We start from the raw sequence: 24,280 nt of genomic DNA on the forward strand, positions 1-24,280 counted from the left end.
ATCACCCATAGCCAGATAGAGTTTGCCATAGGTCTCAAAAGTCAGCCCTTCTTCAGACCTAGAAAAGCAAAGAAGAAATCTTTTAACTATGCTGTCACTAAAGAGGATTGTGTGTTCCATTCATACAGATCATGGAGTATTTTCACTGAGTGCAAGTTTTGGACATGCAGGTCGAGAGAAGGAAAAACTGTGTTCATCAAAGATAGACTATGTCCTGTTGTACATTTCCTGACATGACACATAATTTTTACACTTTTCATTCCACTCCTTCAATTTTCTGTCAAACTTGTCTCGTTCATCAAATATCCTCTTCTCTGTGTAGTGGTTGATAATTCTATACAGTTCCGCTCTCCCATCAGAGAAAACCTGAGCTAACTCTTGAGAGTGATCTCCCCTGTCAAGCGAACTCTTCTCCAATAAGATGGTCCACATTTGGTCCAGACATTCCCAGATAAAACTATTCTGGGGCATCTGTGTTGCAGCATTCTCTTTGTAGGTCAAAGCCTCGACGAAGGTCTCCATAGCCTTTGCTGGGTTGCCTCCCCTTTTGTAGGCCTTGCCAAGGCTGAGCAAACTCTCGACATGGGTGACCGATCCACAGGACACAGCTTGCCTCATGGCCACTGTTTTCTTTAAGGATTCCACTGCATTGTTGTGATCACCCATAGCCAGATAGAGTTTGCCATAGGTCTCCAAAGTCAGCCCTTCTTCAAACCTATTGGCAGAAAAGCAAAGAAGAAATCACTTAACTCGTGAAATTCTCCTGGCCGCGCATCCCCAAATTCTGGTTACTTATCATTTCAAACCAGCCTGAAACTGGGCAAAAGTGACTGCAACTGCAATGAAACTCCATGCAATGAGAACAAGTTGGAAATTCAGCCTCGATTCAATATTGTTTGAAATTACCTAGCCACCAGCTTTTGAAAATTCTTGTTAGCACAGTTCACACATCTCACAGTGCTAGCCCATTCGCAGAGCTCTTCATACTATCGCTACCACTAGTCACAGCTCCCAACAGTGCTGGCCCATTCGCAGAACTCTTCATACTATTGTTGTCACAGCTCCCCACAGTGCTAGACCATTCACATAGCTCTTCATAATATTGCTGCCGCCAGTAACAGCTCCCCACAGTGATAGCCTATTCACAGCACTCTCCATACTGTCGCTACCTCCAGTCACAGCTCCCAACAGTGCTAGGCCCCTACAACCATGCACGGTGCTGATCACACAACAGATCGGCCATTTTATTGACAAATAAACAATAACATTCTCAGACACACACAAATACACAAGTCAGTACATTTTGTGTTTGAGAGAAAACACTGAAGACAGTTGTAATAGCCACATCCACACTGATGGCAGCTGTAATAGCCACATCCACACTGATGGCAGCTGTAATAGCCACATCCACACTAATGGCAGCTGTAATAGCCACATCCACACTGATGGCAGCAGTAATAGCCACATCCACAGTGAAGACAGTTGTAATAGCCACATCCACACTGAAGACAGTTGTAATAGCCACATCCACACTGAAGACAGCTGTAATAGCCACATCCACACTAACGGCAGCTGTAATAGCTACATCCACACTAATGGCAGCTGTAATAGCCACATCCACACTGAAGACAGTTGTAATAGCCACATCCACACTGAAGACAGTTGTAATAGCTACATCCACACTGATGGCAGCTGTAATAGCCACATCCACACTGATGGCAGCTGTAATAGCCACATCCACACTGATGGCAGCTGTAATAGCCACATCCACACTGATGGCAGCAGTAATAGCCACATCCACACTGATGGCAGCTGTAATAGCCACATCCACACTGATGGCAGTTGTAATAGCCACATCCACACTGATGGCAGCTGTAATAGCCACATCTACACTGATGGCAGCAGTAATAGCCACATCCACACTGAAGACAGCAGTAATAGCTACTTCCACACTAATGGCAGCTGTAATAGCCACATCCACACTGATGGCAGCTGTAATAGCCACATCCACACTGATGGCAGCTGTTATAGCCACATCCACACTGATGGCAGCTGTAATAGCCACATCCACACTGATGGCAGCAGTAATAGCTACTTCCACACTAATGGCAGCTGTAATAGCCACATCCACACTGATGGCAGTTGTAATAGCCACATCCACACTGATGGCAGCTGTATTAGCCACATCTACACTGATGGCAGCAGTAATAGCCACATCCACACTGAAGACAGTTGTAATAGCCACATCCACACTGATGGCAGCTGTAATAGCCACATCCACACTGAAGACAGCAGTAATAGCTACATCCACACTAATGGCAGCTGTAATAGCCACATCCACACTGATGGCAGCTGTAATAGCCACATCCACACTGATGGCAGCTGTAATAGCCACATCCACACTGATGGCAGCAGTAATAGCTACTTCCACACTAATGGCAGCTGTAATAGCCACATCCACACTGATGGCAGTTGTAATAGCCACATCCACACTGATGGCAGCTGTAATAGCCACATCCACATTAATGGCAGCTGTAATAGCCACATCCACACTGATGGCAGCTGTAATAGCCACATCCACACTGATGGCAGCTGTAATAGCCACATCCACACTAATGGCAGCTGTAATAGCCACATCTACACTGATGGCAGCAGTAATAGCCACATCCACACTGAAGACAGCAGTAATAGCTACTTCCACACTAATGGCAGCTGTAATAGCCACATCCACACTGATGGCAGCTGTAATAGCCACATCCACACTGATGGCAGCTGTTATAGCCACATCCACACTGATGGCAGCTGTAATAGCCACATCCACACTGATGGCAGCAGTAATAGCTACTTCCACACTAATGGCAGCTGTAATAGCCACATCCACACTGATGGCAGTTGTAATAGCCACATCCACACTGATGGCAGCTGTATTAGCCACATCTACACTGATGGCAGCAGTAATAGCCACATCCACACTGAAGACAGTTGTAATAGCCACATCCACACTGATGGCAGCTGTAATAGCCACATCCACACTGAAGACAGCAGTAATAGCTACATCCACACTAATGGCAGCTGTAATAGCCACATCCACACTGATGGCAGCTGTAATAGCCACATCCACACTGATGGCAGCTGTAATAGCCACATCCACACTGATGGCAGCAGTAATAGCTACTTCCACACTAATGGCAGCTGTAATAGCCACATCCACACTGATGGCAGTTGTAATAGCCACATCCACACTGATGGCAGCTGTAATAGCCACATCCACATTAATGGCAGCTGTAATAGCCACATCCACACTGATGGCAGCTGTAATAGCCACATCCACACTGATGGCAGCTGTAATAGCCACATCCACACTAATGGCAGCTGTAATAGCCACATCCACACTGATGGCAGCAGTAATAGCTACTTCCACACTAATGGCAGCTGTAATAGCCACATCCACACTGATGGCAGCTGTAATAGCCACATCCACACTAATGGCAGCTGTAATAGCCACATCCACACTGATGGCAGCAGTAATAGCTACTTCCACACTAATGGCAGCTGTAATAGCCACATCCACACTGATGGCAGCTGTAATAGCCACATCCACACTGATGGCAGCTGTAATAGCCACATCCACACTGATGGCAGTTGTAATAGCCACATCCACACTGATGGCAGCTGTAATAGCCACATCCACACTGATGGCAGCTGTAATAGCCACATCCACACTGAAGACAGTTGTAATAGCTACATCCACACTGAAGACAGCTGTAATAGCCACATCCACACTGATGGCAGCTGTAATAGCCATATCCACATTAATGGCAGCTGTAATAGCCACATCCACACTGATGGCAGCTGTAATAGCCACATCCACACTGATGGCAGCTGTAATAGCCACATCCACACTGAAGACAGTTGTAATAGCTACATCCACACTGAAGACAGCTGTAATAGCCACATCCACACTGATGGCAGCTGTAATAGCCACATCCACACTAATGGCAGCTGTAATAGCCACATCCACACTGATGGCAGCTGTAATAGCCACATCCATACTGATGGCAGCTGTAATAGCCACATCCACACTAACGGCAGCTGTAATAGCCACATCCACACTGATGGCAGCTGTAATAGCCACATCCACACTGATGGCAGCTGTAATAGCCACATCCACACTAATGGCAGCAGTAATAGCCACATCCACACTGATGGCAGCTGTAATAGCCACATCCACACTGATGGCAGTTGTAATAGCCACATCCACACTGATGGCAGCTGTAATAGCCACATCCACACTGATGGCAGCTGTAATAGCCACATCCACACTAATGGCAGCTGTAATAGCCACATCCACACTGATGGCAGCTGTAATAGCCACATCCACACTAATGGCAGCTGTAATAGCCACATCCACACTGATGGCAGCTGTAATAGCCACATCCACACTGATGGCAGCTGTAATACTGGTCATCGCATCCCCTCTGCGTTGGTAACTGGATTGTCTGGTCCTGACTCAATTATTTACAGAGTGCCATCATATAGGTGGAATATTGCTGAGTGCGGCATTTTATAACAGACAAACAAAGAACAAGGGGACAGCGAAGGTGTCTTGTTCTGGGATGGAGTACGAGCTGAGTTGACTCTTCCATTCAGTGGACATTTACAGCGCTGACTACAAAAACAGATACCTTCCTAGACAAAGCCAAAAGTTTAAAAGACAAGCATGAGATACTCACATCCCTAGCAATGAACAAATGTATAATGAGCTGCAATATGACAGGAACTTTAGCAAGTTCAGCCATCTCAGTGGAATGTGGTTACGGTGAGTAGATCACTGGGGGCAGTTGTTACACCTGGATATACACTGTTTTCCATTTTTTTAAATGGAATTAGATAAAATATAAATGATAACAAATCCCCCAAAATAAGCAACCGAGGACTTGATTGAATATTTCATTAATTGGAAATTTGTTGTAATGAGAATCAAAAACAAAATTGAAACATTTCCTAAATAGTAAAAGGCACCAGTTCATTGTAAGCCTGATATCTGCAAGAACTATTAAATGATCTTTCCAGAAATAAAACATGATGGACAGATGGACGGACAGCATCGATTCCCCTATCCCCCTTCCACATGGCGGTGGATAAAAACGTTCCTGCAGCCTGTCCTACGGACCCGAACAATGAGAAGAAACATTGAAATGTTTGTGGCCTTACTTGTATATCTTCGAATCCTTCTCTAGCAGTTGCAACGCTTCCTGCAAAAGCTGTCCAGCAGCCTCGAAGTTCTTGCTATGGATCTCGACATTGGCCACATTGTTTAGGGAGATGACGATAGAGCTGGGGGTGGCGTTAGTTGCCCTCTTCACGTCCAGTCCCTTCTTGTAATAGTGGTTGGACTTCTCAATCTCCCCCTTATGGAGGTACAGGATGCCCATGTTGTTGTAGACGGAGCCGATGTGGGGATGGTTCTCACCGTGGAGGTGAATCCTTCGTTTCAAGGACTCACTGTGGTATTTCTCTCCCTCTTCGTAGTTTCCTGTAAAATACTGTATGTTCGTTGGTTTGTTATACCTCTTACTTAAGGGCGGGGGGTATATAGTTATACCAAGGAATATGTCCTTCAGAGGACATTTTTGGGGAACAGTAGAAGAGGTGCAGTTCAAAGTTTGATTTTGACACGTAAATTTTGACATGTTTTGAACTTAGAATTTCTTTTTACTTCAACATTTGTAAGATCTATAACTTGAAAACTACTTCAATTATTCTTTTCCGACTGGGGGTACAGTTTCTACACCAATAAGAGAGTTGCAGGGCCAAGTTTGATTTTGATAAGTGGACTTTCTGAGAAAATACTGTTTTTCTTTCATGTTTTGAACTTAGCATTTGTTTTATACCCTAACCTACGATGATGCACTTGTGCATCTTTGAATCATGCTATTCCCATGTTTAATATTAATAATAAGAATAATAACAATATTTATATTGCGCATATTTCCTTACCACTCAGGGTCATGCTCAAAGCGCTATTATTACCCGGGTCACTGGATCAGTGTTCACTCAAGAATCATTCTCAGCTCCCTGGGGAGCATACAACCCAAGGTGCCTGTTAGGAGCTAGAAGGTTAACATTTACATTTCCATCTCATCCTACTGGGTACCCATTCTCTGCTGGGTGAACAGAGGTACATTTTGAATAAAGTCACTTGCTCAAGGAGAGGCCACATGTGCTACATGTGCTTCACAGTTGTGCCGGACCGAAGACCTATAAACTCTCAGGAGCCAAGCTGAAACCCGGCTCAGTATATCTCCAATATCAAAATTGTTATTCAGGTCTATGTTGGAGTCGAGATCAGGGTATTAGTGAGCCATGCCCACTTTTTGTCTAGTTTCTTTGTTATTATACAAAGTTAATCAGCATGGTTTTCCTGCATTTGGGGAATGAAATGTATATAAGTTATCTCAGAAAGGGGGACAGGTAGGGTAATTATATAGAAAGCTAGCTGGAAATCTGCAATAGTGCACAGCACTTGTCCTGACCGATGGCAGTGTTGACAACGCCCAGTACAGACAGGGTACTGAGGACCAAAGGCTCATAGTACATCCCCTGCATGATCTGGTAGTTCTTAGCCTCTTGCAGGTGTCTGCAAATAGAGTGAAAACTGATAATGTTGCTGTACTTGCTGCTGTTACATCACTCTCACTCTCGCCACAAACCCTACATCACCCTCAGTCTCACCCTAAACCCTACACCACCCTCAGAGCTCACCACAAAACCTACACCACCCTGTCTCACCCAAAACTCTACACCTCACCTCAGTCTCAACCCAAACCCTACACCACCCTCAGTCTCACCACAAACCCTACACCACCCTCGATCTCACCACAAACCCTACATCACCCTCAATCTCACCACAAACCCTACATCACCCTCAATCTCACCACAAACCCTACACCACCCTGTCTCACCCAAAACTCTACACCTCACCTCAGTCTCAACCTAAACCCTACACCACCCTCAGTCTCACCACAAACCCTACACCACCCTGTCTCACCCAAAACTCTACACATCACCTCAGTCTCAACCCAAACCCTACACCACCCTCAGTCTCACCACAAACCCTACACCACCCTCGATCTCACCACAAACCCTACATCACCCTCAATCTCACCACAAACCCTACATCACCCTCAATCTCACCACAAACCCTACACCACCCTGTCTCACCCAAAACTCTACACCTCACCTCAGTCTCAACCTAAACCCTACACCACCCTCAGTCTCACCACAAACCCTACACCACCCTGTCTCACCCAAAACTCTACACCTCACCTCAGTCTCAACCCAAACCCTACATCACCCTCAATCTCACCACAAACCCTACATCACCCTCAATCTCACCACAAACCCTACACCACCCTGTCTCACCCAAAACTCTACACCTCACCTCAGTCTCAACCTAAACCCTACACCACCCTCAGTCTCACCACAAATCCTACACCACCCTGTCTCACCCAAAACTCTACACCTCACCTCAGTCTCAACCCAAACCCTACACCACCCTCAGTCTCACCACAAATCCTACATCACCCTTGATCTCACCCAAAATCCTACACCACCCTCAGTCTCACTACAAACCCTACATCACCCTCAATCTCACCACAAACCCTACATCACTCTCAATCTCACCACAAACCCTACATCACCCTCAGTCTCACCACAAACCCTACATCACCCTCAGTCTCACCACAAACCTTATATCACTCTCGATCTCACCACAAACCCTACATCTCTCTCGATCTCACCACAAACCCTACATCACTCTCGACCTCACCACAAACCCTACATCACCCTCAGTCTCACCACAAACCTTACATCACTCTCGATCTCACCACAAATCCTACATCACTCTCGATCTCACCACAAACCCTACATCACCCTCAGTCTCACCACAAACCCTACATCACCCTCAGTCTCACCACAAACCTTACATCACTCTCGATCTCACCACAAACCCTACATCTCTCTCGATCTCACCACAAACCCTACATCACTCTCGACCTCACCACAAACCCTACACCACCCTGTCTCACCCAAAACTCTACACCTCACCTCAGTCTCAACCTAAACCCTACACCACCCTCGATCTCACCACAAACCCTACATCACCCTCAATCTCACCACAAACCCTACATCACCCTCAATCTCACCACAAACCCTACACCACCCTGTCTCACCCAAAACTCTACACCTCACCTCAGTCTCAACCTAAACCCTACACCACCCTCAGTCTCACCACAAACCCTACACCACCCTGTCTCACCCAAAACTCTACACCTCACCTCAGTCTCAACCCAAACCCTACATCACCCTCAATCTCACCACAAACCCTACATCACCCTCAATCTCACCACAAACCCTACACCACCCTGTCTCACCCAAAACTCTACACCTCACCTCAGTCTCAACCTAAACCCTACACCACCCTCAGTCTCACCACAAATCCTACACCACCCTGTCTCACCCAAAACTCTACACCTCACCTCAGTCTCAACCCAAACCCTACACCACCCTCAGTCTCACCACAAATCCTACATCACCCTTGATCTCACCCAAAATCCTACACCACCCTCAGTCTCACTACAAACCCTACATCACCCTCAATCTCACCACAAACCCTACATCACTCTCAATCTCACCACAAACCCTACATCACCCTCAGTCTCACCACAAACCCTACATCACCCTCAGTCTCACCACAAACCTTATATCACTCTCGATCTCACCACAAACCCTACATCTCTCTCGATCTCACCACAAACCCTACATCACTCTCGACCTCACCACAAACCCTACATCACCCTCAGTCTCACCACAAACCTTACATCACTCTCGATCTCACCACAAATCCTACATCACTCTCGATCTCACCACAAACCCTACATCACCCTCAGTCTCACCACAAACCCTACATCACCCTCAGTCTCACCACAAACCTTACATCACTCTCGATCTCACCACAAACCCTACATCTCTCTCGATCTCACCACAAACCCTACATCACTCTCGACCTCACCACAAACCCTACATCACCCTCAGTCTCACCACAAACCTTACATCACTCTCGATCTCACCACAAACCCTTCATCACTCTCAATCTCACCCCACACCTTACATCACTCTCGATCTCACCACAAACCCTACATCCCCCTCAGTCTCACCACAAACCCTTCATCACTCTCAATCTCACCCCACACCTTACATCACTCTCGATCTCACCACAAACCCTACATCACTCTCGATCTCACCACAAACTCTACATCACTCTCGATCTCTCCACAAACACTACATCATTCTCGATCTCACCACAAACCCTACATCACCCTTAATCTCACCACCTCACCTCAGTCTCACCACAAACCCTACATCACTCTCGATCTCACCACAAACCCAACATCACCTTCAGTCTCACCACAAACCCTACATCACCCTCAATCTCACCACAAACCCAACATCACCCTCAATCTCACCACAAACACAACATCACCCTCTATCTCACCACCTCATCTCAGTCGCAACACAAACTCTACACCTCACCGCCATCTTACCACAGACTCTATAACACCCTCAATCTCACCACAAACCCTACATCACCATCAATCTCACCACCACACCTCAGACTCACCACCTCACCTCAATCTCACCACAAACTCTATGACACCCTCAGTCTCACGACAAATCCTACATCACCCTCAATCTCACCCCAAATCCTACATCACCCTCAATCTCACCACAAACCCTACATCTCACCTCGATCTCACCACCTTACCTCAATCTCACCACAAACTCTACACCACCCTCAGTCTCACCACAAACTCTACACCTCACCTCAGTATCATCCAAAACTCTACACCTCACCTCAGTCTCACCCCAAACTCTACACCTCACCTTAGGGCAGCTTCCCGTTTCCCTTGCATGTGAAGATTCCAGCCCATGTTCTCGTGCATCTGAGACGCCATCTTGACAGCAGCGGGGTTGTTGACAGCAAACACCAGCGCTCGACAGTACATCCTCTCTCCTGCAGGAAAATCTGCCTAAAATAGCCGAAAAATATTTTATGTTAAAAGAACAATTTCTAAAGAAGGGAAAAAATTTAAAAAACTGATCTTTATGCCTTTGTATGCTGACAGATGTGCCTGTGATATCCCTGATTTGTGGAAGGAATTGAGAATTCAGTACCTGGAAATTTCATTTTGAACAAACAACGTCAGCTAACAGTACATATAATCTTAAAACATGCAATGTTCCTTGCCACTGCAGCGTACAAAACTAGCACTAGTCCTATAGTTCTTGCCTAACTGCCAGGTAGTTAAGCACCAGTAGACATTTGCCATTCTTAGCGGTTTTGCTATATGTTATTATTATACAGACAAGTGGACATAAACTGCTAGTTTCTATCGCTGCACTGCAAAACTCTTTCCACATGAATTATACTGACATGGTATGAACTCAGGTAGCAATGGCATCACTCTGGAATGCTATGATAAAACGCATGATGTCTGCTGCCTCGTTAGCAGAATGCAGCGAGAAATCAAGTAAATAAAAGTTGTTCTGACGAATGGCATGGTGTATTTTTGAAATTGGCATAGAGGAAAAAATTGTACTTATCATGAAATGTTTTCATATGCAGTGGAAAGTCAAGCAGGTTTCAAGATGATTTTGATTCATTTTAACAATATTTTTTGACTACCTGTTAATCCCATTGTAACACACACACAACCTTGATTCAGAAATTTGTATTTGAACAAAAACAAGCGTATAGTTGACAAAGTCATCTATATCCCCCACCCATTTTAACACGTTATGGTCCTAAACCAGGGAACTGACCCAACATTTCTCTTAGCCCATGTCAAAATAGCTGCAATGGAAATTCTAAAATAAACATTTCCAAAACTCCTTAATATCAAATGGCACTAGTTCAGTATGTGCTTTATATATAGACATGCAATGTTTGGTAAGCAAATATTTAACAGTTTATTTGTTACTACTAAAGTAAACCAATCTTATAATAAAACTTAAATTCAACTTGTTGTCATGGAAACAAACAATAAAAAATTCTAAAAGTGCTATATATCAAAAGGCACCAGTTCAGTATGTGCCTGGTAGACATGCAAAGTTTTGTAAGAAATTATTTAACAGTTTTTGAGTTACGCTCGGAAACGAACTGCAGCCTTATAGAACCTAAGTCCAACTTGTTGCCATGGAAACACAAAAAATAAAAATTTATAAAATTCCAAAGTAGCAAAAGGCACCAGTTCAGCATGAGTCTGATAGACATGCAAAGTTTCGTAGAGAAATATTTAACAGTTTCTGAGTTATGCTCCGGAAACGATTTTGGGACGTACCCACACACGCACGCACGCACACACGGACGGAACCCATTTCTATATCCCCCCGCCAACTTCGTAGGGGCGGGGATAAAAACCCAGACTGAACACACATATTCCTTTTGTGTGTAGATGCCATATGGTGCTCAGAAACTAGGTGCCCTTATTATTTACATTTGGAATCGGCTGTATAAGTTTGTTTTCTACGTCAGAATGCTTCGCTCAAAACAGACAACTTAGAAGCCTCAAAGCTGATTGGCTGATGAGAAAGTTCACCTGACCTATGAAGTGGTTCTCAGTTCTTCATGAGGAGACGTTTTTGTATCCTATCGGAGTAAAAGATGAATGGGATCTGCACATGACACTGACCTTGACATTAGTGAGGACACTGACCTTGACATTGGTGAGTACCCTGCCATATGCTCCGCTGACAATGGCATCATCTCTGGGTTTGTCATAGACCTTGCACAACTCCAGACACTTTGTGTAGAATTTGTAGCTCTTACCTGGAAGTTGACAGGAATGTATGGAATCAAGGTCAAGGACGTCTGGTTGCTGCAGTGTCATGTGACAGAGTACATTTTAAGCAAAGACAATCACCTCGCCAGAAAAGCCATGGCCAACAGGCACATATGGACAAATCAATATTCTTCTGGCACTGTTAGTTTCTATATCAACATAAATTAAGAACCACAACAGAACTAAAATGACTAGATATATTTGGGTGAAGTAGGTAAAGGATGCAGACAGGGTACACTATCTGGCACACTATGTTACACAAAAAGAAAGTGGATACTTCCACGAATTAAACACAAATACAACGAAACAAGTAAGTAGCCAAAAGCTGTATGGCACAAGTGATATTTTATAAGATAATAGGGAGAACCGTATATCGCCGTCTATAACGCGACCCCACGTATAAGACGACCCCGCTGTACAAGCCTTTAGAATGGATGCTAATTTATATACACCGTCTATAAAAATTTATATACCCTGTCTATAAAGCGAATCAGAATGAAGCACGTCACCAGTGTATACACAATCCCTACATTTGTAACAAAAATGTGTTTGTCTTCCACAGAAAAAAATTACATCGTTTCCCTTCAGTGATCAGGGAAACAAACAGATCATAACAATTAAACATGGTCAATACAAATTTAAAAGTTTAAAATCACTAGACATGATCCATATATCCATATAGAATTTTTTAGTTTGTAATAACCGTAGTTCGTTATAAGCATATATACAGCATATATACAACAAATGGCTGAGACTAAACAATATGTTCGTTATATCGGTCAGTTTGTTATAAGCGTGATTGTTATAAATATAGCTTACCGTACTGTATATAATAATCCGCCTTGTACCTGTTAGTGGGCATGGAGGCGACTGGTAATGACTAGGCATGAAATGTAATATATACGATGGAATTGTATGCTTCCTTAACATGTGGAGAATTGAAGTTTACACCTGAAGGGGATAATTAAAAGTTGTGTAACCCAATTCAAGTTTACCAAGTCAAATGTTGAAGAGTGAGGCATGTACAAATCAGCTAAGTTATATAGATTAAACGTAAAGTGAAAATATTAAGATGCTATGTACGACTGTAAATTGCACTTAGGCTACAACCAACCGGGACATACATTCAGAATATACTTAACAGAAAAGGCAGTGGGTGGGTGGGTGGAGAAAAAAAAACAAAAAATACACGTACGAATTAGCTTTTAGCTAGACAATGACACAGAAAGGCGGGAATCAAAATTTAAACCATGCTTCTAGGGATCATTAGAGATTAGAAATATAGGTCTTGTCAGACCGAGAAATGAATATAGAAACAGGTATTGCTGGTAGAAACTTGATTTGGAAAGGCCTAGCAGACTGAAAATCTGTATAAACAAAGCTATACCCCAGGTGTATGGAAAAACCTAGCAGGTTGAAAACTGTAAAACACCACGCAAGGAATGGAAATAAAAAAGAAACATTCGGCAAACTTTATGATGATGCGGGCAGTGCCTGAGAACAAAGACTAATATTTTTTTTAAGCCTTAATTAATCAATTTTAATCTACCAACAGAAATGTGAAAATTACCTTTCCAACAAATTACTACACACAAGTAGACAATAAACTCTTGCATAATAGTATCAGATTACTGCATATAGTGATACTGACAATTACTGATCAATCTGGGCCAGGCAAACTAGTGGTTGATAGCATGATCACTGATCCATACCATCAGGTGAAGATGACACACATGGTTCTGGGGTCCTCTGCCACCCTGGAATCCAGGGTTGATGCCATAGCATGTGGTACTGGGGACCTCTACCGCCCTAGAATCCAGGATTGATGTTCTAGTATATGGTACTGGGGACCTCTACCGCCCTGGAATCCAGGGTTGATGCTCTAGCATGTGGTACTGGGGACCTCTACCACCCTGGAATCCAGGGTTGATGCTCTAGCATGTGGTACTGGGGACCTCTACCGCACTGGAATCCAGGGTTGATGCTCTAGCATGTGGTACTGGGGACCTCAACCACCCTTGAATCCAGGGTTGATCCTCTAGCATGTGGAACTGGGGACCTCTACCGCCCTCGAATCCAGGGTTGATGCTCTAGCATGTGGTACTGGGGACCTCTACCACCCTGGAATCCAGGGTTGATCCTCTAGCATGTGGAACTGGGGACCTCTACCGCCCTGGAATCCAGGATTGATGCTCTAGTATGTGGTACTGGGGACCTCTACTGCCCAGGAATCCAGGGTTGATGCTCTAGCATGTGGTACTGGGGTCCTCTACTGCCCAGGAATCCAGGATTGATGCTCTAGCATGTGGTACTGGGGTCCACTACAGCCCTGGAATCCAGGGTTGATGCTCTAGCATGTGGTACTGGGGACCTCTACGGCCCTGGAATCCAGGGTTGATGCTCTAGCATGTGGTACTGGGTACCTCTACGGCCCTGGAATCCAGGGTTGATGCTCTAGTATGTGGCACTGGGGACCTCTACTGCCCTGGAATCCAGGGTTGATACACTAGCATGTGGTACTGGGGTCCTCTACCGCCCTGGAATCCAGGGTTGATGCTCTAGCATGTGATACTGGGTACATCTACGGCCCTGGAATCCAGGGTTGATGCTCTAGTATGTGGCACTGGGGACCTCTACTGCCCTTGAATCCAGGGTTGATGCTCTAGCATGTGGTACTGGGGTCCTCTACCGCCCTGGAATCCAGGGTTGATGCTCTAGCATGTGATACTGGGTACATCTACGGCCCTGGAATCCAGGGTTGAAGCTCTAGTATGTGGCACTGGGGACCTCTACTGCCCTGGAATCCAGGGTTGATGCTCTAGCATGTGATACTGGGGACCTCTACTGCCCTGGAATCCAGGGTTGATGCTCTAGCATGTGGTACTGGGGTCCTCTACCGCCCTGATATCCAGAGTTGATGCTCTAGCATGTAGTACCGGGGTCCTCTGCCACCCTGGAATCCAGGGTTGATGCTCCAGCATGTGGTACTGGGGTCCTCTACCGCCCTGGAATCCAGGGTTGATGCTCTAGCATGTGGTACTAGGGTCCTCTACCGCCCTGGAATCCAGGGTTGATGCTCTAGCATGTGGTACTGGGGACCTCTACGGCCCTGGAATCCAGGGTTGATGCTCTAGCATGTGGTACTGGGGACCTCTGCCGCCTTGGAATCCAGGGTTGATGCTATAGCATGTAGTACTGGGGACCTCTACGGCCCTGGAATCCAGGGTTGATGCTCTAGCATGTGGTACTGGGGACCTCTGCCGCCTTGGAATCCAGGGTTGATGCTCTAGCATGTGGTACTGGGGACCTCTACGGCCCTGGAATCCAGGGTTGATGCTCTAGCATGTGGTACTGGGGACCTCTGTCGCCCTGGAATCCAGGGTTGATGCACTCATTCAAGCATACAAGTCTGTTGGCTAAATTAAACTCACCTCCAAAGAATCTTTCAATAACGGTTGACGAGGATGCCACTATCTCGATATATATGGGGTAAGTCTCTTGGCTTGAATGCTTGACATCCACCATGAGTTTCTGAAGGTTGGGATGTTCTATAGCCAAATCTGCCACAGCTTCAGTGTAGTCCTTGGTTCCCATCTTCAGCGATAGCTGATTCAGCACCTCGCTGAAGGTCTGGCAGTAGCGCTTCCGCACATCTGGAAGACAGTCTTGATAACAAATCATCTTCTGTTTCTATGTCAGTGGCATCAAATTCTTCTAAAGCTCAAAATTCTAACCCGGGTCTTCACTGGTCTGGTGAGATTCTCTATGCTGAATCACTCCTCTGACCACCTCACCTATGAGATTCTCTATGCTGAATCACTCCTCTGACCACCTCACCTTCGAGATTCTCTATGCTGAATCACTCCTTCTCCGACCACCTCACCTGTGAGATTCTCTATGCTGAATCACTCCTCCTCTGACCACCTCACCTGTGAGATTCTCTATGCTGAATCACTCCTCCTCTGACCCCCTCCCCTGTGAGATTCTCTTTGCTGAATCACTGCTCCGACCACCTCGCCTGTGAGATTCTCTATGCTGAATCACTCCTCCGACCACCTCACCTGTGAGATTCTCTATGCTGAATCCCTCCTCTGACCACCTCACCTGTGGGATTCTCTATGCTGAATCAGTGCTCTGACCACCTCACCTGTGAGATTCTCTATGCTGAATCACTCCTCCGACCCCCTCACCTGTGAGATTCTCTATACTGAATCCCTCCTCTGACCACCTCACCTGTGAGTTCTCTATGCTGAATCCCTCCTCCAACCACCTCACCTGTGAGATTCTCTATGCTGAATCCCTCCTCTGATCACCTAACCTGTGAAATTGTGTAAATACTGTTTTTTATATGGCTTGCGGTCTTCCAGTGTTGAATAAATATTGATTGATTGATATGAAATAAATTGGCATGGAATGACATGGCATTATATGGTATGATATGATAAGATATGATGGGACAAGCTATGACATTGCTAATGTGTTGCGTGATATGACATGTTGAAATGTGATACAATAAAGTTGTGATAAATGGTACGATGGTATGTATAGTATGTTATGATAATGTTATATGAAATAATACTATATAGTATGATCTTATAATAAGGATACAATATGATATGATGTTCTAGAATAAGTTGTATGATATAACAAGTTGTGATATGGTAATATAGAAATTATGAAATTACAGGGTATGGTATTGTACTGAATGTGTGAAATTATGTGACTGCGTTGAAATGCGAGGTGGAATGACGTGAGGTGATCTGGTGAGATATGTACATAAATTGTATAAAACTGTATATTCTTCAACTTGTACTATAGGCCTCTGGCCTCTTCAGTATGTGAAATAAAGAAATTCGACCTGTGAGATTCTCTATGCTGATTCACTCCTCCGACGACCACCTCACCTGTGAGATTCTCTATGCTGAATCACCCCTCCTCCGATCACCTCACCTGTGAAATTCTCTATGCTGAATCACTCCTCCGACGACCACCTCACCTGTGAGATTCTCTATGCTGAATTACTCCTCCGACCACCTCACCTATGAGATTCTCTATGCTGAATCACTCCTCCAATCACCTCACCTGTGAGATTCTCTATGCTGAAGTACACCTCCAGACAGTCCTTGAGGATACCGTGGATGTTGTACCTGCGTTGTGGTGCATCAAACTGTACCATGTGCCGGCGCATTAGTGGGGACAGTGTCATGTCTTTGGTGGACTGAGGGGATGCCTCATCTAAACATAACATGCCAACATATCATGATATTAACTCTCCTTCAGTTGCTGGTTTTATGAATCACCACCTTTCTTAAGGAAGAGAATATACGGATGTCAACTTCTTTATTATGGGGAACACAACGTTTCGGAGTACATGCTTACTCCTTCATCAGGTGAATGAATGCCATGAGGCAGAGAGCATATACATGTACATGTAAGGACAACAAAATTAATAAGATAACAAAAGGTGGAAAATAACAAAGGGTAGAAACTAACAAATGCAGCCAACAGATGATTGGCGCTGTTAGGTGATTAGAAATTGACAATGGAAGCCAACACTTAAGTTACCAGAGCTAAGTAATTGGTAATGGACACTTGGCAAATGGGGATGGGTTGGGGTGGGGTGGGTGAGGGAGAAACCTGTCATCAGACACCCAGACACACACCATCAGACACCAAGTGATTGAGTGAGTTGGGTTAAACGCCGCTTTCAACATAATTCCAGTTATATTGTGGCGTGTCCGCTGAATAATTATCACTTCGATGAAACCCACGAGCATGGGTATGGTATTGACAAACCTAAAAACATAGTCGGGGCAAACCGGGATTCGAACTCACAATCATAGATTTCTGGTGTGCCGAAGGGACCCAATCAGACACCCAGAGACATACCATCAGACACCCAGAGACCTGCCATCAGACACCAAGAGACACACCATCAGACACCCTGGGATCAACAGACCATCAGACACCCACAGACACACCATCCCCAACAGACCATCAGACACCCAGAGACACACCATCATCAACAGACCATCAGACACCCAGAGACACACCATCATCAACAGACCATCAGACACCCAGAGACACACCATCAGACACCCTGGGATCAAGATATCATCAGTCACCCAGAGACACACCATCAGACAACCCGGGATCAACAGACCATCATACACCCAGAGACACACCATCAGACACCCTGGGATCGACCAACCATTGACCGACCCTTACTTACCCAGCATACGTTGAGCATGTCCTGTAGTGAAGGACCCTGGGATATATCCCAGCACGGCCAGTCTTTGGCGGAACACCTCAGACAACCTTCTGATGAAGTTTCTGTACACTGGCCCTTTCAACAAACATAATTCATTAATTAAAAGTGCTGTATGCCTTGGAAATGAAGAAGGTATGCCTCATTTGCTCTTTTGGAGATTCATTTAAAGCATTCTCTCCTCATGCTGAAGACCCGGGTTTGATTCCCCACATGGGTAAAATGTGTGAAGCCCATTTGGGCTGTCCCCCAACATGACAGGTGGAATATTGCTGAAATGGCATAAAACCATACACACTCATACTTACTATAGGGGCTGATAGTGTCTGAAAGTCTTAAGCCCATGTTCGCATAATTCTTTTTAAATATCATGATTCAAGTTATTATAAGCACTAATGTGTTAGCTTCGTAAAGGTAACTTGTTTTTCCATGACATGCCCAATAAAAAGAGAAACAGAATTGTTTGATAGGCATTACTTAGAAGTTGATAAATGACAAAGTAGACACAATTTATGGATAGCAACTTCTTTCATACTGTAAAGGTGATGTTTTGGTATAGATCCTTATACCATTGTCAAGCTTACAGTATTAAAGAAGTTGTTATCCATAAATTGTGTCTAATTTGTCAAAGCTTTAATAATTTGGTTTACATTATTGACAAGTCTCACCGATCTGCTCCTCCTCTGCATAGCTGCAGTCTCTGCTCCAGGCATCGAGACGCACATGTGTGCCATCTGTTAGTGAGTAAATGAGTTTTGTCATGTTCCAGCCATATCACGGGCATCTGCAAAATAGTTATCTGGGCCAGACGAACCCGTGACAAGACCTGTGCCACGGTCCATGCATGTAGGGGCACACTATGAGCCAAACAGCTCTTATGACAAGCATGTGATGCTCATGACCTATAAAACTGTCAAGTATTATTGTAAAATGGTTAAATATTAAGCTATTCAAATAACAGTATCTTGAAAATGCTATTGTCATCCTTGAGAGTTCCGTCACCTGAGTCATCATCACAAGCCTCCAGCCGACTCTGGGTCAAGATGTCCACCATCTGCTCTGGACTCAGGAAACCATTGTCTATCTCCAGCTCAGAGCCTGAAATCAATTGTGTGTCAAAATTAACATCTTTTCCCAAAAATTCACAAATTGATAGGAAAAAGATGCATATCTTTTTGTAAATTCTCTTTTTCCTTTATGAATTTTACATGTTTAGTTCCCATCATCACTGTTTAAGAATCATAAAAAATGCAGTCATGAGACATAGGTCTTCCTGTTGTTATGCAAATGAAACATGACATACCAACAAACAGACAATTGCAGCCAAACCATTCAGACACAGGGCTAAAGACAGACAGACAGACACACTGCAGCCCAGCCATTCAGACACAGGGCTAAAGACAGACAGACACACTGCAGCCCAGCCATTCAGACACAGGGCTAAAGACAGACAGACAGACAGACACACTGCAGCCCAAGCCATTCAGACACAGGGCTAAAGACAGACAGACACACTGCAGCCCAGCTATTCAGACACAGGGCTAAAGACAAACAGACAGACACACTGCAGCCCAGCCATTCAGACACAGGGCTAAGGACAGACAGACAGACACACTGCAGCCCAGCTATTCAGACACAGGGCTAAAGAAAGACAGACAGACACACTGCAGCCCAGCTATTCAGACACAGGGCTAAAGACAGACAGACAGACACACTGCAGCCCAGCCATTCAGACACAGGGCTAAAGAAAGACAGACAGACACACTGCAGCCCAGCTATTCAGACACAGGGCTAAAGACAGACAGACAGACAGACACACTGCAGCCCAGTCATTCAGACAGATAAACAGAGAGACAGATAATGAAGACAACAAGAAGGGCCAACAATCACTGACATACATACAAACACACGAACACACAAAAACAGACAGGCCATGATAACAACAAGAAATACAAAGCAAACAGACGACAGACAGACAGACAGACAGACATGAAAGTAAGCTAAATTATCCATACATTTATCGTCAGGAATTGAAATAACTTGCCATTAACAGAAGCCTAAGATGAACCAACCTGTCATGATAACCGCCAAGGGAAGACCCATGCATAGCTCCACGATCTTGTCGATCATTCCCTGGTCGTACTGTACACTTGGAGTGACAGAGAGAAGTAGAGCTACTCCATCACCATGGGACAGAGGAGGCAGGTCCATCCAGCAGTACATGCTGGCGTGGCGTGGGAAGGTCACTTTGGCAGTTGATGTGAAGACGATCTTCAAACTCATACACCTCTCCATCAGCAGTCCACAAGTCAGCACAAAGTCAGCTTTCACTTCGCTTTCTATCACGTCTTCAGCATTGTCAAAGTTTACAACATAAAATACAGATGGTGTACTCTCCATCTTGCTTAGAATATTTCCCACCAACTTTTCGACTTCATCAATCTGGTCGTCATCAAAGAAACCAAAAGCGGTTCTGACTTGGAAAATGAAACGCTCTAAACTTCTAACAGCATTCAAATCTATGAGGATGTGATGAACCGAGTCTGAAAGTGGATGTTCAGATTTCATACGGTGGATGAATTCTTCAACTGTTCTGGATTTGCCAACAGACCTCATGCCAAACACTCCAATGATCCGGTACCTGCTCCACAGGCTCCAGAACTCTTGCAGGAAATCTTCCCTCCCCACAAATGGATGGAGAACTTCCATATCTTCTGTTCCCGCCATACTGATATATGAAATGCTGATCTATGGAATCATATGTTAGTATTCTATCAACTACTCATACATTTCCACATTGGCACCAAATAAGTTCTTGAATAACCCAAGCTTGGTCCACTAGGGGGATGAATATAATGCTGATCTATAGAATCATATGCTAGTTTCCTATCAACTACTGACACATTTCCCTATCTGGAGTCATTAGTCCATGAATAACTCCAGCCCCGTGGAATAATATACCAGTGTCCTTGTAGAGGTTACCTGCAGGAACATCCAGATCTTTTGTTGAAAGACGTGTACAGAACATCTGTCTTCTTCACTGCACGAACATCAAAAACAGATCTATTGTTGAAGGACGTGTAGAGAACATCTGTCTTATTCATTGCAGGAACATCAAGATCTCTTGTTGAAGGACGAGTACAGAACATCTGTCTTATTCATTGCAGGAACATCCAGATCTTTTGTTGAAGGAGGGGTACAGAACATCTGTCTTTTTCATTGCAGGAACATCCAGATCGTTTGTTGAAGGAGGGGTACAGAACATCTGTCTTCTTCATTGCACGAACATCAAAAACAGATCTATTGTTGAAGGACGTGTAGAGAACATCTGTCTTATTCATTGCAGGAACATCCAGATCTCTTGTTGAAGGACGAGTACAGAACATCTGTCTTATTCATTGCAGGAACATCCAGATCTCTTGTTGAAGGACGAGTACAGAACATCTGTCTTTTTCATTGCAGGAACATCCAGATCTTTTGTTGAAGGAGGGGTACAGAACATCTGTCTTCTTCATTGCACGAACATCAAAAACAGATCTATTGTTGAAGGACGTGTAGAGAACATCTGTCTTCTTCATTGCAGGAACATCCAGATCTCTTGTTGAAGGACGAGTACAGAACATCTGTCTTCTTCATTGCAGGAACATCCAGATCTCTTGTTGAAGGACGTGTACAGAATGTCCGTTTTCCTCATTGCAGGAACATCCAGATCGTTTGTTGAAGGAGGGGTACAGAATGTTTGTCTCCCTAATTGTAGGAACATCCCATCTCACCGTGCCTCCTATCTCAGATTTCAGTTGTTATGGAATCCTGAATTCATCCCCGTCTGATCCTTGGTTTCAGGTCAGCACAATATCAGTGTTGGCTGACCTGCTCCATTTCCCTTCCACTTTGGACATGCCGTGATGTGACTGAAATAGGGATAAAATTTGCTATCAAACTTAATGCAATTATCTTCCCACACTATTACCTGGGGGTACTTTGGCCCAGGGATCTCTGTGGAGTATTTCTAGCAGGCTTCTTCAGCCTTGTTGTGGAGTGGATATTGCACAGCATGTCTATAGGGTTCACCAGTGTGCCAACATCTGTGTCTCAGACACTATGATGTAGCTGACATACTGTTCAAAACAGCATGGCCTTGTGGTCAGACTTGTTGCCCATCAATCCATTCTCGGCTGGAAATTCAGGACTTGCTGAAAGTGATTGCATTGAAAGTATCATTCATCTTGTGATAACATCTTGTGTGGATTTACTTTTTCCTAGTAAGACTTCATCAAGGTTTGGGTTGAAAATGTAAACACTCGGGAGTTGGAATATCCCTCTCCCTCGTGTTTACATTTTCAACCAAAACCTCCGAGGCGTGTTTTCTCCTATATATAAACCCTGCTCCTTCACTCACTATAGGTCAAGATTTAGGGTCAAGTATTATGGCCAAAGTAATATTAATAACACAATGCTTTTTGGTTTAATGTCACAATCAGCAATATTCCAGCTATATGACAGCAGTCTGTAAATAATTGAGTCTGGACCAGACAATCCAGTGATTGACATTCGCATCAATCAATGCAATTGGGATACGATGACATGCATCAAACCAGCGAGCCCGACCACCCGATCCCGTTTGTCGCCTCTTACGACAAGCTGAAGACCAATTGCAACCCAGATCATCACAGGTCAATAACACAATGCAAAACTGAGATCACTAACAAAATACACTGGGTATGTAAGAGAGTACGGAGGAAGTAGATTCTTCACAAACCCTCATGCCAGTGAAAAACTTCCTTACAAGGTGAAGTAGTTGAACACTGAGGAAACACTAAACTTCTTCCTTCTGGAATATTGTTACATTTTATTTAGAAAGAGCTAATACATGTATGCAGTTGTTCAAATTCTTAATCAAGTATTGTGTAAATATCCAGTGATCGATTAAGGAACTTGATTTAAAGTGCACCAGGTGTATGTTGACATGAAAACCTAGTTGCACCAGACAAAAAACACACATTTATTACAGCTGAAACAGGCCAGTCTGCTCCCAGCCACATTAATTAATTACTGTAAAACGTTATAAGAACATTTGCACATAATCGTGAAGCTCCTGCATATCAAGCCTAAGAAAGCATGACAAATTACAAGTACCACAGGGATTAGTGATGTAGTATGGTCAATAAACGTTAGAAGTGTTGAGTGTGTTCAAAGATAGATTTTGTGTGAACAAGTAACGGTTAGTCAGAGAAAACTTGAATTTTTTTTAACATGCACTTGGTGCATGTTGACAAAAATTTTAGGTTGCATTTTTAAAAAATAGGTTGCACATGTGCATGTTGTTTATACAGTAAACTATGGATATAACGAACTCAAAGGGAGCTCTAATTCTAGTTCACTATGACCGTAGTTCATAATAAGTATGTATACGGTATATATACAGTAAATTGCCAAGACCAAAAAAGACAGATTGTTATATCTGTAAGTTTGTTATAAGCATTTTCTTTATAAACGTAGTTTACTGTAGCTAAATCAAGCCCTGACATCACATTTGCAATAAAAAATCTAAAGGTATTTATCATTCAGTTAATAATCATAATTGAAGAAAGATGGATCTACTGTTATTTGTATTCAATCAGGAACAAGGATGTGTGCCTTGTTCCAACAATAAACAACCGGAAATGTTTCTGTCAATTAAATTCACACAAAATATTGGCTCACATTATACAGCCCATCAGTCCTGAATCACTGATGATGAAGATTAACATGTTAACAACCTGCATACACATTGCATCATCCTCTCAGAGAGTCTTCAGTTCCAAGAAGTACATCTAAATTGAAAGTACAAATACTTAAATTGTATATATCTATGACTATGTGATCCAGGAAGTAGAGTGCCTTGGCAACAACTTGAAACATGTAAACAGCCACAATTTGCAACTTTAACCTGAAAATGATTTGCAAATGTTACTCAGCAACCTTGTCAAACAGTACTTCTTTCAGCAAAAATATAATTGTATGGGGAGTTAATTCCCTTTGAACTGACTGGTGAGGCTGACTGTAAAAAGCTCTCGTAAAATGTTCTTGACATAATAAGAGGTACTACTACTACTAATACTAATACTAC

At 43.9% G+C, this 24,280-nt stretch overlaps 1 protein-coding gene across 1 annotated transcript; it reads right to left on the minus strand.

The window, feature by feature from the left end:
- Positions 1-122: 122 nt before the first annotated feature.
- Positions 123-21,215, minus strand: LOC139473760 (uncharacterized). The gene is made up of 11 exons (XM_071256510.1): positions 20,244-21,215; positions 19,174-19,269; positions 18,840-18,905; positions 18,136-18,249; positions 16,986-17,138; positions 15,335-15,556; positions 11,778-11,890; positions 9,946-10,091; positions 6,537-6,640; positions 5,215-5,536; positions 123-715 (listed from the first exon to the last, which is right to left on the minus strand). The coding sequence occupies exons 1-11, from the start codon at positions 20,896-20,898 to the stop codon at positions 208-210; spliced, it is 2,499 nt and encodes an 832-aa protein (XP_071112611.1). The 5' UTR covers positions 20,899-21,215; the 3' UTR covers positions 123-207.
- Between the last annotated feature and the right edge of the window lie 3,065 nt (positions 21,216-24,280).

Source organism: Haliotis cracherodii, unplaced genomic scaffold (assembly GCF_022045235.1).
Source record: "Haliotis cracherodii isolate W230 unplaced genomic scaffold, xgHalCrac1.p SCAF_3, whole genome shotgun sequence".
Lineage (NCBI taxonomy): Eukaryota > Metazoa > Mollusca > Gastropoda > Lepetellida > Haliotidae > Haliotis > Haliotis cracherodii.

Bases quoted from the DNA above. Each gene is read 5' to 3' on its own strand.
- LOC139473760 (XM_071256510.1), bottom strand. From the start codon at position 20,898: ATGGCGGGAACAGAAGATATGGAAGTTCTCCATCCATTTGTGGGGAGG. The intron at 11,891-15,334 runs GTGAGTTTAATT...GTCAACTTCCAG, and splicing joins TATTGAAAGATTCTTTGGAG to GTAAGAGCTACAAATTCTAC. The intron at 10,092-11,777 runs GTCAGTGTCCTC...CGGCTATTTTAG, and splicing joins GGGTACTCACCAATGTCAAG to GCAGATTTTCCTGCAGGAGA.